We start from the raw sequence: 17,066 nt of genomic DNA, 5'->3' as shown, positions 1-17,066 counted from the left end.
CCCCCCCCCCAGTCGCCACGTTGACAACAGACGCCTCCCTGATCGGGTGGGGGGGGGCATTATCAGGGCAGGACAGTCCAGGGCACGTGGCAACCTTTCAAGTGCCACTTGCACATAAATGTCTTAGAGATGAGAGCAGTGCTTTTAGCATTGCAAGCCCTTCACGACTCTCTTCCCACAGGGACTATTGCAATTCAGACGGACAACATGTCTGTAGTGTGGTACATCAACAAACAAGGCGGAACCAGATCATACCCCTTATGTCAGGAGGCACTCAGACTTTGGCAATGGGCGATCTCTTCTCAGCGTTTTCTGGTAGCAATGCACATTCCCGGGAAGTCCAACGTGATTGCAGACAAGTTGAGCAGGGCAATTCTCATGCCCCACGAGTGGTCTCTGAAGAAATCAGTACTGGAAGAAGTGTTCCAACGATGGGGCCAGCCTTGCTGCGATCTTTTTGCTACTCCCCAAAACAGCAAGTGTCACGACTTCTTCACTCTCTTCCCATTACCAGGCCATCCCACCTGAGACGCTCTAGTCCACGATTGGCCCTGGGAACTTCTGTATGCTTTTCCCCCTTTTCCACTGATAACTCAACTAATTCAGAAAGCCATCGCCTTGAGAGTGACAATGATCCTCATTGCCCCTTACTGGCCTCGACAAATATGGTTTCCATTCCTTCATTGTTACCTTTTGGAGCAGCCTTGGCATCTGGACCCAGTGCCAGATATGTTGACCCACCAATCGGGCCAGCTGCACCAATCTCTTCATTCTCTCAACCTCACAGCGTGGTTTCTCCGATTCCGATCTTAGCCAGGCTTCCCTTAATATCTCGCTCGGTCCGAGATATCTTGATAGCCTCTCATAAATCTTCTACCCGGAAGATTTATAATAGCAAATGAAAACGCTTCTCCTTTTGGGCAACATCAAAAAATATAGATCCCTTCACTGCACCTATCCAGTCTATTCTAGACTTTCTAGCAGAACTCTTTCATTTAGGCTCTTCTTCATCTACCATTAGAGTTCAGTTGGCTGCTATATCTAATTATCATGTAGGTGTCTCGGAGTCTAGCATCATGGCTCACAAGCTCTGCAAAGCCTTTTTAAGGCGTTTTTTCTTCTCAAACCTCCAATCAAAGATCCCCCGCCTCAATGGGACTTGAACTTGGTTCTGGCATCCTTAATCCTTCCCCCTTTCGAACCAGCGGCTTCATGTTCTCTGAAGTTGCTTTCATGGAAGACACTTTTTCTAGTAGCCATAACTTCAGCGAGAAGGGTATCTGAGCTCCATGCTCTGTGCAGTCGCCCTCCTTACTTAGTGTTTCACAAAGATAGGGTATCCCTCCGTACTAATCTATCCTTTTCACCTAAGGTTTCCTCTCAAACAAGCCTAAACCAAATGATTGATCTCCCCGTCTTTTTCCCTAACTATTCCAACAGGTCGGAACAAAAGCTACATTTTCTGGATGTTCACCGCCAACTTAGATATTATTTAGACAGGACTAAACAATTCAGGAAATCTAATCAGCTTTTTCTATCGTATGCGGAAGGGAAATTAGGCCTTCCAGTTACTAAAGTTTCCCTTTCTAGATGGCTCACCTCTACAGTTACCTTCATCTATGAGATCAGACATCAAAAACTACCTTCAAGACCTAGAGCTCATTCAACTAGGTCATTAGCTACAGCCGTAGCTTTTCAGGACAGGCTGCCAATAGATTCCATTTGTGCAGCAGCCACTTGGGCTTCTCCTCATACCTTCATTTCACATTACAAATTGGACATGGTCTCCAGAAACCGTGCCAACTTTGGTTCCACTGTTCTCAAGAGTCTGTTCCGATAGGCCACCCGGGATAAGGTGCTAGGGACGCTGTCCCATCCAGCAAGAATGAAGGCGAGATAGACAACTTAACATTAAGAAGTTATGTACCTACCATAACGTTCCATGTTAGTGGTCTTCTTCTCGCCTTCTTTCTTGCGTCCCACCCTCCTTCCCCCAAGCCTGGACAGACCGATAGGAATTCATTTTGTGATCTTCCTCTGGAAGAGTTTCATTCCCACACGTTCTACCACCTCTATTTCCCCTTTTGTTAGGTCTGAGATACCTTACACTCTAGTTTATATAGAGGTGGGTTACCCTTCTCCATACTATGGAGACTAGAATTGCTTGGTCTAGCTATCAAACGAGATCTGAGTAGTTACCGCCTAGCATTGTGGGATATAGGGGAGCCTCGAGCTGGTGGAATTAGCTCTCGAGCTTTAGTATTGGCCGAGTCGGAGCCGAGGATCGGCTCCGAACCCATCCAGCAAGAAAGAAGGTGAGAAGAAGACAACTAACATGGAACGTTATGGTAGGTACATAGCTTCTTATTATATGCATAGAACAAAGCAGCACAGGAAGTCAGACCAATTGTTTATAGCCTTTTCTGCTAACAAATTAGGTCAGGCAGTGTCAAAAATCACACTGGCGAAATGCATCACTGACTGCATCACTTTCCTTTACTCACAGAGAGGCTTAGAATTACCTCAGCCTCCAAGAACGCATTCTACTAGTCCTATGGCTACTACTTTTGCTTTTTAATCCAGGATTTCCACTGATGATATTTGTGTGGCAGCCACCTGGTCAAACAATCACATCTTTGTTGTGCACTATAAATTGGCTATTGTGTCTAAAAAAACAGGGCTTCCTTTGGCTCGACAGTACTCCGGCACATCCTTCCATGAGGGCCACCCAGAAATCACATAGGTGGGGACTCCAATCATGAGGAAGAATAGAGGACAACATCAGATTCAAAAGTTATGTCTTACCATAACTTGGCATCTGTGTTGTTCATCTTCATTCGTGCTCACTTTTCCACCCAACCGTCCCCCTGCCTTATTTTTCTAGAGGATCTAAGGAAGATTGTGGGATGCTTATGTCCCAAGTTTGAGCCTCAGTTACCTTTTTCTGTATCCTGTCCTTGTTATCTAATGGATGGTGAATCAGCAAACTCGATCTGAGGTTTTGGGGTTGGTGTAGTGCATTGTGGGTAAAGGGAGGAGCTCAAGTGTCAGATCCAAGTCTGATAAATGTGGACAAGCTGGATCCGTGGGTCAGATCTGAGACCTAATTGTGAGGAAGAATGAAGATGGACAACAAAGATGCCAAGATGTGGTAAAACATAATTTTCTATTTTGACATGTACAGTGTCTTAATCAGTATAAAGTGTAAGTTAAGGAGTTAACCATTTTTGCAAGAACTAAAAGTCATATAACACCATTTGATAGCTCTGGCTGTGTAGCTAAATGGGTGTCTAAATGACTACTAGGTAGAACCTACAGAGAGAGAATTAAAAACTCCTAATCCAAGTATAGACTGATAGCCAAAGGAGTGCCCAAGTTTCAGTCTTGGGGCCAGTATTATTTGATGTACTGATGCCAGAATGCCCAAAATCTAACTCTGTATGGTTAAGTAAGTTTGCTAGTGATATTATGACATGGTGGACAGTGACTTATACTAGTGATTGGTATCTGTTGCAATTTTATTTGGATAACCTGTAGATTGGATAACAACCAAAGGTATGAGATTTAACAATGGAAAATGTACCATTTTACATTTTGGGTATAGTAATAATTATAATAAATATCCTTATACCCTGGACAATCAGATTTATGTTTCTTCTGAGGTAGAGAATTCTAGGTATCACTGTAGATACAAATCTTAACTTTGAAATTAATGTGATCAATATTATTAGGAAATATGGTCTTATGAGGAAGGTGATTTGATGTTTCTCAAGCAGAAATATAACAAGTATAAGACCCATTATTGAATATGGGGGGCTGTATTCAAGTGTTTTGTTGGGTTTGTTTTTATTTGTAGTTTACTGCATTAATGCTACCAGGCAAATGTGCTGTAAAAAGATGATCAGATGACACGTCATCATTATGATCTTGATGCTTTTACAGCAACTATTTTCTAATACTGCTAGTGAGATGTATCAGCCAGATATAGACTAGAAGAATATTAAACTATTTCTGAGGTCTGTCTGGACACTGAAACATCTGGACTAGTGCCTTTGACACACTCTAAAGATGGTAGTGAACGCCTCCCAAGCTTGAGCTCCTCCCTGTTCATTACACCCTGCTGCTGCTGAAGCCTCTATATTGAGTATGCCAACATTCAGCCCATACGTCTATGTATAATGGATTAAAGAAAAGGAAGGCATTTAAATGCAAGTCCACTTACAGACCCCTCAGAGAGTGAAATTTTGGATGGGAAGGTGGGTTGGTTGCTCAATGTCCAGACAGAGACCACAGAAGTGTAAAATTCCAGTAAGTACATAACTTATGTTTTTCACAGAGACCAGAGAAATCTAACATTTCTTTAAGCACATAACTTGCGTATTTCTTACATCCTGTCCAGACACTGATCTTTTGTGACTTCAGTACAGGCTTACCACATTTTTTTATGATTCTAGCTAACAGTAATCTATGTAAGAGTAATATCAAACATATTTATTTTTCATAAATCAAAGAAAACTAGAACTGTTCAGATTTCACTAGCTGTGTTTGCCAGTGTTCTGGTTTGCATTTCCTTGCAAACTAATATTTTAAATTGCACGCACAGTGTAGTTCTGTCACATTTTGCCTTATATAACCTACTTCCTTATGGCACAGCTTGTCCCAGGGCACTAACTGTAAGCAGTTCAAGGTATTTTTAAAGGGACTGTAAATTAAAAACAAATGACAATAACCTTGCTGAAACTTTTCTTTGTGCTTCATAGCCCCGCACAGAATATCACATTTTGTGATGCGTATTGGGCTGTTGAGATACACTGCATTCAGGTCAGTAGTGCCGATCTGTTTTGAATATGTATTACAATGTTGTTTGAAAAACTCACTCCTAAGACAGTATATATTAGCTAAACAATAACTTCCTAGAACAGAAACTCTTGCCTGTCTTGAGAGTACACCCCTTGTGTTCATTGATACAGTATGCAACTAAAGAGAAAAGTGATAATTGGTAAAATCTTTAACAGAATGTATGAATTGAGTTCTAACAATTTCTCCATGAAATTTTCCACAGAACGTTGTACTGTGCTAAAGGGAACTATGACTTTGGCATCTCCCGTGTTATTAAGAGCTTGGAACCTTATAACAAGAAGGTAAGCCATAACTAGCCATTTATATAAGGAAAGTACCTTATTATTTGTTTAGTGATCAGTGTTTATTTTTAGAAATGTCTTCAGGATCTATCAGAATAAAATGATTAACTAAATTTTTCATGATCAAAACCCATTTAGTGACAAGTATTTTATGCATATGGAGGGTTGGCTTTCAAAGCCTGAAAGACATCTGGCAGCACAAACACTTCGTTGTGTCTGCCACTGGTTAGCAGACTAAATAAAATCTGTGCTTTAGCTGCCCCATTTTGGTGTGTTACAGTAATTTGAAATATGGAGATTCAGTGTTTATTAGAAAGCTGCAGAACCATGCCTTTCTTATGCCGAACCACATGAGAGATACTAAATCTGGAGCCGATACCTGTTTGAGAGTACATTCACTTGCTGCAATGAAGAATCTTTTCTGTATTCTTGCTAGCATTCTTCTGATGCCTGGGTATAAAATCATTCTCTCCAAGCTCTGTACAGTATTTGCCGACCAGAGAACTGCTCACACTCCTATTTCTTATAGTCATCACAAGATATTTAATTAATTTATGACTCTGTTGCCTGAAGGGCTATGCCCTTTTTACCAGACAGCTGAAAAGGATATTTGCTTTCTCTACCATTTCTACTTTGGCTGCTCATGCAACACAATGTCCTGCTCAACTTGTCAGAAAAAAAAAATAATAGCCAAAATAGCTATAGGGTACTACATTGCCCCTGTGAAGGACTAATACATGGTTAGTCATAACACTAATGCTCAATTACTGCTGATTAAGGACATACTATGCCTGCACCCGCATCCCCATATACTTAGTATAATGTGTTATCTTCATAGTTGCACAACGATAGAAGGGAGTCCCCACTAAAGAGCACAGTGGTCTTGCATAGTCTGGGGAGCCTGTCAGTTGCTCAAGCAATCTTTCAGTGATTGCTAGTATTGTAAAGAAAATTCACTGAAAGCACTTGAAGCATAGATGGAGTTTTACCTTTACCCACTGTTGTACATCCATTAGTATATATGACCCTAGACATACATAAGTATGGTTGGTGTGTAGGGGGTGCAGGAGGGGTCTATATTACAACTTCAAACTCACAGGAGTGTGAACGCTGTAATATCGAACCCAAAAGTCCAAAATACGAAAATAGCGAAGCCACGGCACACCGATTTTTTTCCCAGGGAAAAAAAATTGGTGGGCCGTTTTCGGGGCTTTGCTATTTCCTCCACTGTGGTGCAGTCTTGGAGTTGGTATATTTAAGTAGGGGAGGTGTGGGGGGCACAGCCCCCCATGGGGTGTGTGTGGGCAAAGCCCCCCACTTTAGTTTAAGTTTAAAGTGTGTTTTGTTTGTAACAGAACAGCGATTTTTTTCCCCTGGGGAAAAGAATAGCTGTTCTGTGTTTTCGTAATTATTGAGTTTTGAACTTCACGGTTTGATATTACAATGTTTGAACTCCTGGGAGTTCGACGTTGTAATATAGACCCTGCAGGAGGGTTTAGGTTGCATAATAGTGTAAAGGACTCCCCCATTAAAGCATACTGTGGTCTTGCACAGTCAGGTGAGCCTGTCAGTTGCTAAAACACTCTTTCAGTGACTGCCAGTGCCACAAAGTAAATTCACTGAAAGCCCCTTTCAACATAGATGGAGCTTTATTACCCCAGTGCTGTACAACCATTAGTATATACAACCCACCACATGTGTTTAAGTATGGTGGGTATGTAGCAGGATTTTCCCCTTGTAAAAAAATAATAATAATTTGAGGATTATAGAAAGTGACTTTCAGCACATTATTTTTGCAGCTTCTGTACTTACTGAAATACGTTTCAGTGTGTCATCATGATTACCAGTAGCAGTGATTCTACTCTGGTAAAATATTTTGGCTTAGATCCATAATAATACAGAAATTCTACCAGCTGTGTTTGGTTACTTAACCAACCAAGCCTTGATCAGATGAACTCTAGGCTATTATTCTAGGCTTATGTTGCATTAATTAGCTCAGTTCTGCTTTTTTGGTTATCTTAAAGCCACTTTATATTCATAAGCATATAGCAAAGTATAGAATAAATTAATTTATCAGTAAGAATATTAAAACATCACAGTATAATCCTAAGTGTGTTTATCCATGCTGAGCTATCTAAACTTAATTTCTAAATACATTTAAATTCATATCCTAACTGCAAATATAATGCATAGCATGACTTTAAATACATTTAAATTCATATTCTAACTGCAAATATAATGCATAACATGACTTTCACCTGTGGGAAACATAGTTGATTAGCAGTTCGGCATCTATTCATCTTAAACCTGCAGTTCTGATTAAATATCCCATTTTCACTCATTAGCTTTAGTTTAAGTTTGGCCTTATATCCAGAACAACTTTATTCCCCCCTCACCCAACCCAAAACCACCCCTCCCTACTTTCTTTCTCTCCACAGTACCCACCTCTTACATAAAAAGACTCATGACAAAACTAAAGCCCACAAAACTAGCAGCCGGCTGCCTGCCCGCTGAATACCTAAAGATAGCAGCTGATGTCCTAGCGTATCCTATTTCCATATTAATCAACCTCTCCATATCTGAATCCTGTGTACTCACGCTATGGAAAATATCACACATCATTCCCCTCCACAAAGGTGGCCCATCATCTGACCTGTCCAACTACCGCCCCATTGCCACCCCCCCCCTCTCCAAGATACTTGAAAAATGCATCAACTCACAGGTCTTCAATTTCCTCCTTAACAGTAACCTCCTCTCCAATACTCGGCATGGTTTCAGACCACACCACAGCATGACAACTGCTCTCCTCTCCTTCACCAACACTATCCTCCATAACAAAAACAATGGCCTCCTCTCCTCTGCTGTATTTCTGGATCTATCTAAAGCCTTTGATATTGTGTCACACAATCTACTACTCTCTGCTGTATCCGATCTCTCCTTCTCCACACCAGCCATAAACTGGTTCCACAGCTATCTACAAGGCCGCCAGCAATCAGTCATCTGGGACAATAATCTATCCCCTCGTCTCCCTATTACTCTCAGGGTTCCCCAAGGCTCCATCCTTGGCCCCCTACTTTTCTCCCTTTTCACCAACAACCTGCACACTGCCACCAAACATGCCTCCCTCATACAGTATGCACATGATTCCACCCTCATCTACTCAGCCCCAACTCAAACAGAACTCCAACAGATCACCCAAGAATCTTTCTCTTCAGTTGAAAGCTAATGCCCAGCTTCTTCTCAATCCAAATAAAACCAAACTCCTCATCTTCCACTCCTCCAATTCTACCCCAAACACCCCACATTTCACTATTCAAGCCAAGGATAATACCTCCATTTCACCAACTGCCTACACAAAACTACTTGGCGTACTGATAGACAATAATCTCAAATTTGACACCCACATTTCACTAACAATAAAAAAAGTTCACAAAAAATGGGTGCCTTATATGGAAGCCACCAATACCTCACCAAACCAGCAAGAATCTCTGTCGCCAATTCACAGTTAATCTCCACCCTACTCTATGCATCACCCATACTTACTAATCTTAGACAGTCAGACCTACACAAACTCGAAGCCTGCTACAATAAAATTGCAAAATTTGCCACTGGTGCCTCCTACTGCAGTTACCATTGTGTCTCCCTTAGAAACTTTGACTGGTTTGAACTCCCACAACTCCTACACCAAACTCAACTCACCTTTGCTCATAAACTAGTAAACCACCCTCTCTGTATCCCATCTCTCCATACAAATCTCAAACCCTACCACTCTTCTAGACCACTGCGCTCCTGCAACAAAAATCTACTCCAGGTCACCAAAGCCAAAAACTCAGCAGGTGAAGCACTTTTTTTCCTTCGCTATATCTAAGCTCTGGAACAACTTTCCCATTGCCATAACTACCCTTCCTTACTGCAGTCTTTTCAAGATTGCACTTAAATCTCACCTAATTTCTCACTGGCTTTGTCCTTGTCCAAACCCCGACTAATACCCCCCCCCCTCAACCCTTCTCTCCTTTCCCATTTAGATAGAGTATCCTTTCTATCACTATAAAACTGAACTGAAGATAACTCACTGCTTGTTAATCCTTCCCGGATTTAGTTATCTTTTATTATTATCTAGTCACTGTCTAGAAAATTTGTATCACTGAGTTTTATTTCTTATTTCTCAGTGTTTGTAATTAGAGCTTACTATTCAATTGTACCGATTTTGCTCCTGTATTACTCCATGCCATGATCATTTATACTACATACGTACCTTTGTTATTGTTTTCCCATCTACCATGTCTTTCTGTGGCGCTTTTCTCCCAAGGCCTCTGCTGTAAAAGGACCTATGTCCAGTCGGAATTTCCCGGTAAACAAATGTAAATAAATAAATAAATAAAACCACCTGTGCTGGATCGGACAGATATAAATGCATGATTCTGACATGGTGAGAGACAAGCGTCCAGCTAATGAGAGGTTTGAATGACCACATGGTTCAGCAGTACTGCACATTAGGCACTGAAGATTTATTTTATTGATATAACTGCTTGGTTTACCTTTACAAAGCCGAATCACAGTGGTGCGATTGCTCATTTGAGCGAATTGTAACCACGAAAATGAAAACAGCAACAGTTTTAAATGTTCTAAAAGTAGCAAATTGAAAAGCAGATTTGCTGATTTTCGAACATTAATGTCGAAAAAAAAATCTAATGAAGTGTAAAGCGGGGGGGGGGCAAGCCTCCCACACCCCCTTACTTTAATATTCTAACTCCGAGATTGCACTACAGTGGGGAAAGGGATCATTTTCCGATCCCCACTATAGTGCAATCTGCCCCAAAATGTCGAATGTGCAATGAGTGAATGTCACTGTGCATTCGCTCATTGCACATTCAAACCTTTTTCTGTTCGGCGTTTGCAAACTTTGCAAACTGACTTTCGGACAATTGCTATTCGCCCTTGTGCAATATGCACACATGAAGGTAAACCTAACTGCTTCCCTGATCCATAGCAATGAAAAAGGCATTGTTATGGATCAACAAAAGGGCATTACAATAACAATGATGCTCATAAGTGATGCTCATAAGCCTAGTATTTATTATACAGCAGGAACTTCTTATTGTAACATTTGTTAATGTCTGTTATGTACTTCACAGATAAAGATTCTAGTTGTCTACTGATGTACTTTGTTCTTCATCTGTAAATATGTTCTAAGTAATTGCTATGTAAATTGTTAATCGCTATGTAATCCAATGCAACTACTGTCTGTTTATTTTAACTGTGGAGCTTTTCTCCCTGAGCCTCCACTGAAAATGGACCTATGTCCAGTCGGACACTCCCGGTCAATAAATATAAATAAATAAATAAACAATGTCTTCTTAATGTTGATGAATTTTTCAGCTCTACTACTTACCATTTTGATACTCATGATTTACCTTTCAGATTATTCATGCTGATACATGCTTAGGTATAGGTAATGAACATTAATGTCGAAAAAAAAATCTAATGAAGTGTATTTTATCTGTCTCTGGTCTAGCACTCAAGTGTGGGGTCATTTACTGCACTGTTCTAACTTGTTGATACCTGCTAACCTCTGCTTTCCTTAAAAAAAACAAAAAAACAAATAAATCTTGCTTTTTTCCCACTTTTCTGAGATTTAAAAAAGTTCAGTTACAGATTTGCTCTTCTGAACTGTTTGTAAGTTTCTTGGTGGCCATTGTTTGCTTGGGCTAAAGGGAAGTGTCTGTGTTCATCAGTGGCAGTGATAAACATTGAGCAGCCTGCCTGCCCCTGTGGGAGTGGTTACTGCCTTGAAACTGTAGTTTTATTGGCCATTTTGGGTCATTTCCTAACTCCTTGATCTCCCTCTCTTAAAACCCTCTTTTGAGCGGTTTTGCGCATAGCGCAACGTCGGGCAGCGCCACCTAATTGGGTTTAAACTATTCCTGGCTCCACGAAGTCTGCTCTTCACTTTTTCCCTTAGAACTGCTCTATCTCTCAAAGTAAACACCATATTCTCATTCTAAGGCCCCTCACTGGACCAAATAAGTAATTTTACAAGTTAGTACTAATAAACCATAAGCACTACTTCCTCTTATACTCTCTACGATTACCTTGTCCCCTATTGGTCCATTTTAATTCAGTTCCCTATATTACTCTAGCATGTCCAAAGGTCAGTCAATGGTTTCCTCTCCAGTCCAGCTGGTGAATCTGGGAATTTTGAGGCAATGTTACAACTGTCTCATGTACACGGACAACCCTCTCCTCCTCCAAACAGGTTCCAATATATGTGAGAGATGCAACCATATTGCCAAACTGGAGGCTGAGCTCTCTCATCTCAAAACTGGTGTAACCAGTCAGGAGGAGAAGGTAACCTCACACAACACAATTCCAGTATCACATAGTCCCACCACAACAGCGAACCAAACACATAAAAACACAAAAACATACTTGGAGGCTCTAAATATAAATCTACCTAAGCAACAGAGACCTCCAAAGCAGACATCCAAGCAAATGCTACCCTAAAACAAAACACGTACAACACATAGCACACAAAGTCAGTGTGCCAAGCAGTCACAGCCCTTAAGGCTGAATAACGCACCTGATACTCTTGTAATAGGTGACTCTATTGTCAGACACACTGACGTCCCGCTCACCAGGCTGAATAAAGAGAAGGTCACAGTGAGCTGCCTGTTGGGCGATAGGATCCACCACATAACGCAAGCACTCAGGTCACTCCAAAGCAAATACAAATATGACTCAGTCATTGTACATGCTGGCATGAATGACCTGAGACGTACCTCCCTCGACTACATGAAAAGAGACATAGAGGAGCTCTCTGATCATGTAGCCCAGGCCGGTATGACCCTGACCTTCAGCAGCATCTTACCCTCACCTAGAATGATGCCACAGTATAAAGACAAAATGATCGATTTTAACAATTGGCTAAAATTTTGGTGTCATTCAAAGGGGATCCAGTGTCTGTCAGTCTGGGATGACATGCTCGACAAGCCACGCTGCTTCACTAGGGACAGCTTGCACCTGTCACCCCTGGGCTTTCGGATATTGGCAAAGGCTCTTGCCACCCCCATAGTGCCTTTTTTAGGCAAGGCTCAAAAGTCAAACCCACCTCCATAGACAGCACAAGGAACAAGAAACTAAGGGTAATGCTGCTAAATGCCAGAAGTCTTAACCTCAAGATGCATGCACTCGAAGCTCTCCTCAGTATGGAGAACATCGACATCTGTGCAGTGACAGAAACCTGGTTCAAGGCTCCAGAGAGCACCCCAGCACTACCAGGTTATACCTCATATCATGCTTTTCGACCCCAAAACCCGGACCGACCCGCAAAAGGAGGGGGAGTTTCCATATTTATCAAGGATATACACACCTCCAGGTTAGTGGCATTGCACGAAGTATCGGAGACCATCCATGTGCAACTGACAGTGGGCAAGACTGCTTTTCAGTTTATAGCATCCTACAGACCACCCTCTCAAAGTCAGGAATCCCACTCGGTTTTCCTGAAAACATTGGAGAACATGAAGATCTCTCTGAACACCATTATATTGGGCGACTTCAACTACCCAAACATAGACTGGAAGCATTACTCAAGCCCCAGCACCTTAGCCCAAAGGTTCCTGGAATTTATAAACTCAAATGCTATGGAACAACTAGTCACCACTCCCACAAGAGGAGAAAACATACTAGACCTGATAATTACCAACATGGGGACTCTATGCTCCATACCAGAAGTATATCCCTCATTGGTAAGATCAGACCATAAATTAATTTCACTGGATATCCACATCCCGACCCCACCCCCAGCCCAGAAAACCACAGTGAAAAACTTCTCAAAAGCGAACTTCACACTTCTCAAAGCCAAAGTGGAATCCTTCAAGGCCCCAGAGCCAGTGGAAACTATGGCCCAAACTGCAGAATCCTATATAAATGCATTCTACGGACATCTCCAGGAATGCATGGATCATGCTATCCCAAACAAAATCAAGACCCAGTCATCCAAAGGTAGGCGTCCAGTCTGGTGGACCCCAGCCATAAATAAACTGTACAACAGAAGGAGGAAGCTACTACATGATAGAGCAAAATCCCTAAAAGGGAAGGCATCTCTGATCAGTACTAGCAAAAAATTACGATCCCTCATAAAATCCTCCAAGGCCAGCTTCAAGATAAAAATTGCACAGGACACTAAAGACAATCATAAGGCTTTTTTCAGTTATGTTAGGAACCTGGGATGCAACTCCCAGACTTGTTCTGAGTTGATTCTAAATGACAAAAAATACACTGAACCCACAGACATCGCCAATATCCTGGCAGACAGGTTCAGTGCAAACTTCTCCACCCCAAAAGAGCAAGTATCTATCCCGGCAGAGTGCAGCCTCCCAAACATCTTTGATGCTCAGGTGAAGGCTGCCCTCTCCAAAGCAAAAAACATTGCTTCCATGGGACCAGATGGTGTCCCGGGTTGTGTCCTACATGAACTCCAAGAAGAACTAATCCCTCAAGTAAAACTGCTGTACAATCTCAGCCTCACTACAGGATATGTGCCCAAAGAATGGCGTACAGCAACAGCTGTCCCACTCCACAAACGTGGCGCCTCTGCAGACCCTGGAAACTATCGCCCCATAAGCCTGACTAGCCTAGTATGCAAGGCTATGGAGAGGATCATCATGGAACTCATAAACAAAGGCATTGGGGACCTATAGACACTAGGTCCTACCCAATTTGGCTTCGTCAAGGGCAGATCCTGCCTTTTGAACCTGGTCGACTTCTTCGAAACAGTCACCAAGGCCATAGATGAAGGGAAGGTAGTCCACACAGCCTATCTCGACCTCGCAAAGGCATTTGACACAATACCCCACCCAGGCATCATAGATAAGCTATCCAGCCTAAATATAAACCCCTATGTCACAAAATGGGTCGCAAACTGGCTCAAAGACAGAACCCACAGAGTCAGAGTTGCTGGGGCCATGTCAGACTCGAAACCGGTCACAAGTGGCATCCCACAAGGTTCTGTCCTGGGACCTCTCTTGTTTGGTATTTACTTTTCTGAGGTACAGGCCAACATGGGAGGACTATGGCTCACCAAGTTCGCAGATGACTGCAAACTGGGCACCATAATTGACTCTCCAGCTGACACAAACATCCTTCAAAAATGTCTCGCAGAGACGGATAACTGGTGCCAAAGCCATGGTCTAAAGCTAAATGCCAAAAAGTGTATAGTCATACCCTTTGGCAAAAACAATGTGCCCACAAATTACCACATAGGTGGTAACCCATTAACTACAGAGAAAGTAATTAGGGATCTGGGAACCCAAGTTGATAGCAATCTCTCCTTTGACAACCACATTGCCAAAGTGGTTAGAAAGACCTTCTACATAGCCCACCTCATCATGAAAGGATTCACATCTAGATTAAGAGAGGTAATCGTGCTCCTTTATTCATCCCTCATCAGGCCCAACATAGAATACAATGCCCCCTTTGGGATGTACCTTACCCGACACCTGCAGCAATTAGAAAGACCCCAAAAGTACCTCACCAGGAGGATCAAGGGACTCAAACAGATGCCATATGCTGCTCGGTTAAAAAAACTCCAGCTCTACTCAGTTGCATACCGCCTACTCTGAGGCGATCTATGCCTGACATATAAAGCTATGTCCAACCCAGAATTAATGGACATGCTCCACCTCAGTAAATCTAAATCCCTTAGAGCCACGCACTCGAGGGACTTGAACCTCAGCACAGAAATAAATAGAACATGCTGGAGGGACAGATTCATAACCCAGAGACTCCCTTCGCTCTGGAATAGAATTCCAGTTCATGTTAGGCAGAGCACCTCACTGACCCTCTTCAAGAAGAATCTTGATGAGTGGATGGGGGATCGTAGGTTTGTCCCGGGGATTACTTCCGTGTCACTATTAGACAGAGGCACAGTAAACTAAACTTTAAAAAGGGCACAGTATACTCAAATCAAGGGGTGGCATAAGCCAAACACAATCAGGCTAGGCTTATAAATGCCCCAGGGCAGATAGCCTAGTATGAACCTATGAACCTATGATACAAACAAGAATTGTTTTGAGCTAAATACTTCCCAGTCAAAATTCACAGTCCATTTAGGTTTGAACACTCCCAAACCTGCATTTGGATAAGAGAAAGGGAAGAATACATACCTAATTTAGCTTACCATATCATTTTTGTCATCGCAAATGTTCTCATCTTGTGATAGCTTACTCACTTGTGGATACCCCATGCTCTGCCATTTTCCTTACCTTGCAGAATTCAGTCACAGCCAAATTCCTGTGGCCTTTAATACAGCAGTACAGGGCAGATATAGAAGTTGCTAAACTGTGCTGATAAAAATGTAATGTTTAAAGTTTCATTATTCCCACTGCTGCAGTAGCCCTTAGGCTATATAGGTTGTTTCCTGCCTAGGAATCAACAACCAACAAGTTTCAAAAAGCTCTGATTCCCCTCCTCCCACTTCTTTACTGTGACTACTGATTGGCTAATCCCAAGGAGGGAAATCAGCAGTCAGAGTGAAGCTTTCTTCAGTATATATCCTGACTGAAATCACTGTTTCTGTATTCCAAACAGAGGGATATTTACCTCTGACATTAGGCTAGGGTGCCAAAGCATAAACCTTCCCAGAAGCATACATCCGATGTATGACCTCAGTTTACAAGTGTAGGGGTACATAACTAGACACATGAGCATAATTTCACAGAATATCTCGCCGCCAGCCCATATGCAGGACTTGCACCCATCGGTCTGATCTTTGCGTGGTCATTTGTAATGTAAGCCTTCTCCGAGTCAGATAAGTCCCCCATTGGGGAACCTTTCTTATTCATTTAAACTGTTTCTGTGATTTTGTTAGATGTCAGCCAAGGAGGTAAGTGATAGTGTGATAGGCATATACCTTGCAGACGTTCATACCCAGTGTTGTTTCTGCTTAGGTGCAGAACATAACTACAAATCTTGCTCCTTTTGCCAGTCCTTTGTTGTCAAGACATTGTGTTCCCATTTGGCATCATCAAACACATTCTTAGAGACCCAATGATTAAAGCATTTGACTCAGTCTAAATTGGCGGAACACTCCATACCTGACATACCTTCTGCTCTAAAGAAAGAACTCAAAAGACCTAAACCTGAGAATTAGCCTGCCCAATCTGATTCTGACTGTTCCACAAACATTACAGAGCCCAAGGTATATCTGACTGTACCTCAGACTACCTCTAAACCGAGGCAATTGATTCTTGCAGATGTCACCCCAAAGAAACACAACAAAAGACTAAGCATGTTTCTGCTCCTCCTCCTAGGGAGAAGGAGTGCATGGATTTTTCTCAGGGCCTGTTCCAAGTCCATTATGGCTCTTAAACCTCCTTCCTTTTCACTTCCTCTCTTACTCCACAAAATATTACTGTGGAATCTTTTGTTTCTTCTTCATCTGAGGAGGCCTCAGATTCTGATGATCATTTCTTAGCTTACTTCTCTCAAATTCACTCTCCTGATCAGTTGTTCTCAGGTGAGGATTCCCTCTCTTCTGATTCCTCTGTAGAAGAGGCATCCTTCAAAGAGCTATTAAACATTTTGTGTGGGAGTCTAAGCAAATCTCTGATGTTCAAAAGAGATAGTCTAGCCTTTTAGAGGTGGGAGTCCAGTTCCTTCTTCTGTTTCTCCGGTCCTAGAGGCCGAACTGGACACGTTCACATCCAACATCCACTTCCGTAGCTCCAGACTTTCAGCCCCCAGCTCCCAAAAAGCCAAACAGATTCTACAAAGTTCCAGATGATCTGAAGTTTCTAAGAATCCTATAGCTGACTTTCAGCTGTTTCCCAATCCTCAGACAAATCTTCTAAAGCTGTTGCCAAAAGGTAGGGGTACGGATAGTTGGGGGAAAAAAGGTCTATAGTTCTCCTACCCTGGCCTTCAGGG

The 17,066-nt window shown here is 42.2% G+C and overlaps 1 protein-coding gene across 2 annotated transcripts in view; it reads left to right on the top strand.

The window, feature by feature from the left end:
- LOC122816772 (tetratricopeptide repeat protein 30A) overlaps positions 1–17,066 on the top strand; it is a 2,782,581-nt gene that overhangs the window by 2,405,448 nt on the left and 360,067 nt on the right. For both annotated transcript variants that reach the window (XM_044089788.1, XM_044089789.1), the window contains one exon: positions 5,063–5,141. In XM_044089788.1, coding sequence (XP_043945723.1) covers positions 5,063–5,141 — 79 coding nt within the window. The remainder of the gene's footprint in view (positions 1–5,062; positions 5,142–17,066) is intronic.

This window comes from Protopterus annectens, chromosome 12.part0 (genome assembly GCF_019279795.1).
Source record: "Protopterus annectens isolate FY-2018-M chromosome 12.part0, PAN1.0, whole genome shotgun sequence".
NCBI lineage: Eukaryota > Metazoa > Chordata > Ceratodontiformes > Protopteridae > Protopterus > Protopterus annectens.
Note: the sequence above shows the minus strand (reverse complement) of the source record. Positions and strands in the feature narration are given on the sequence as shown.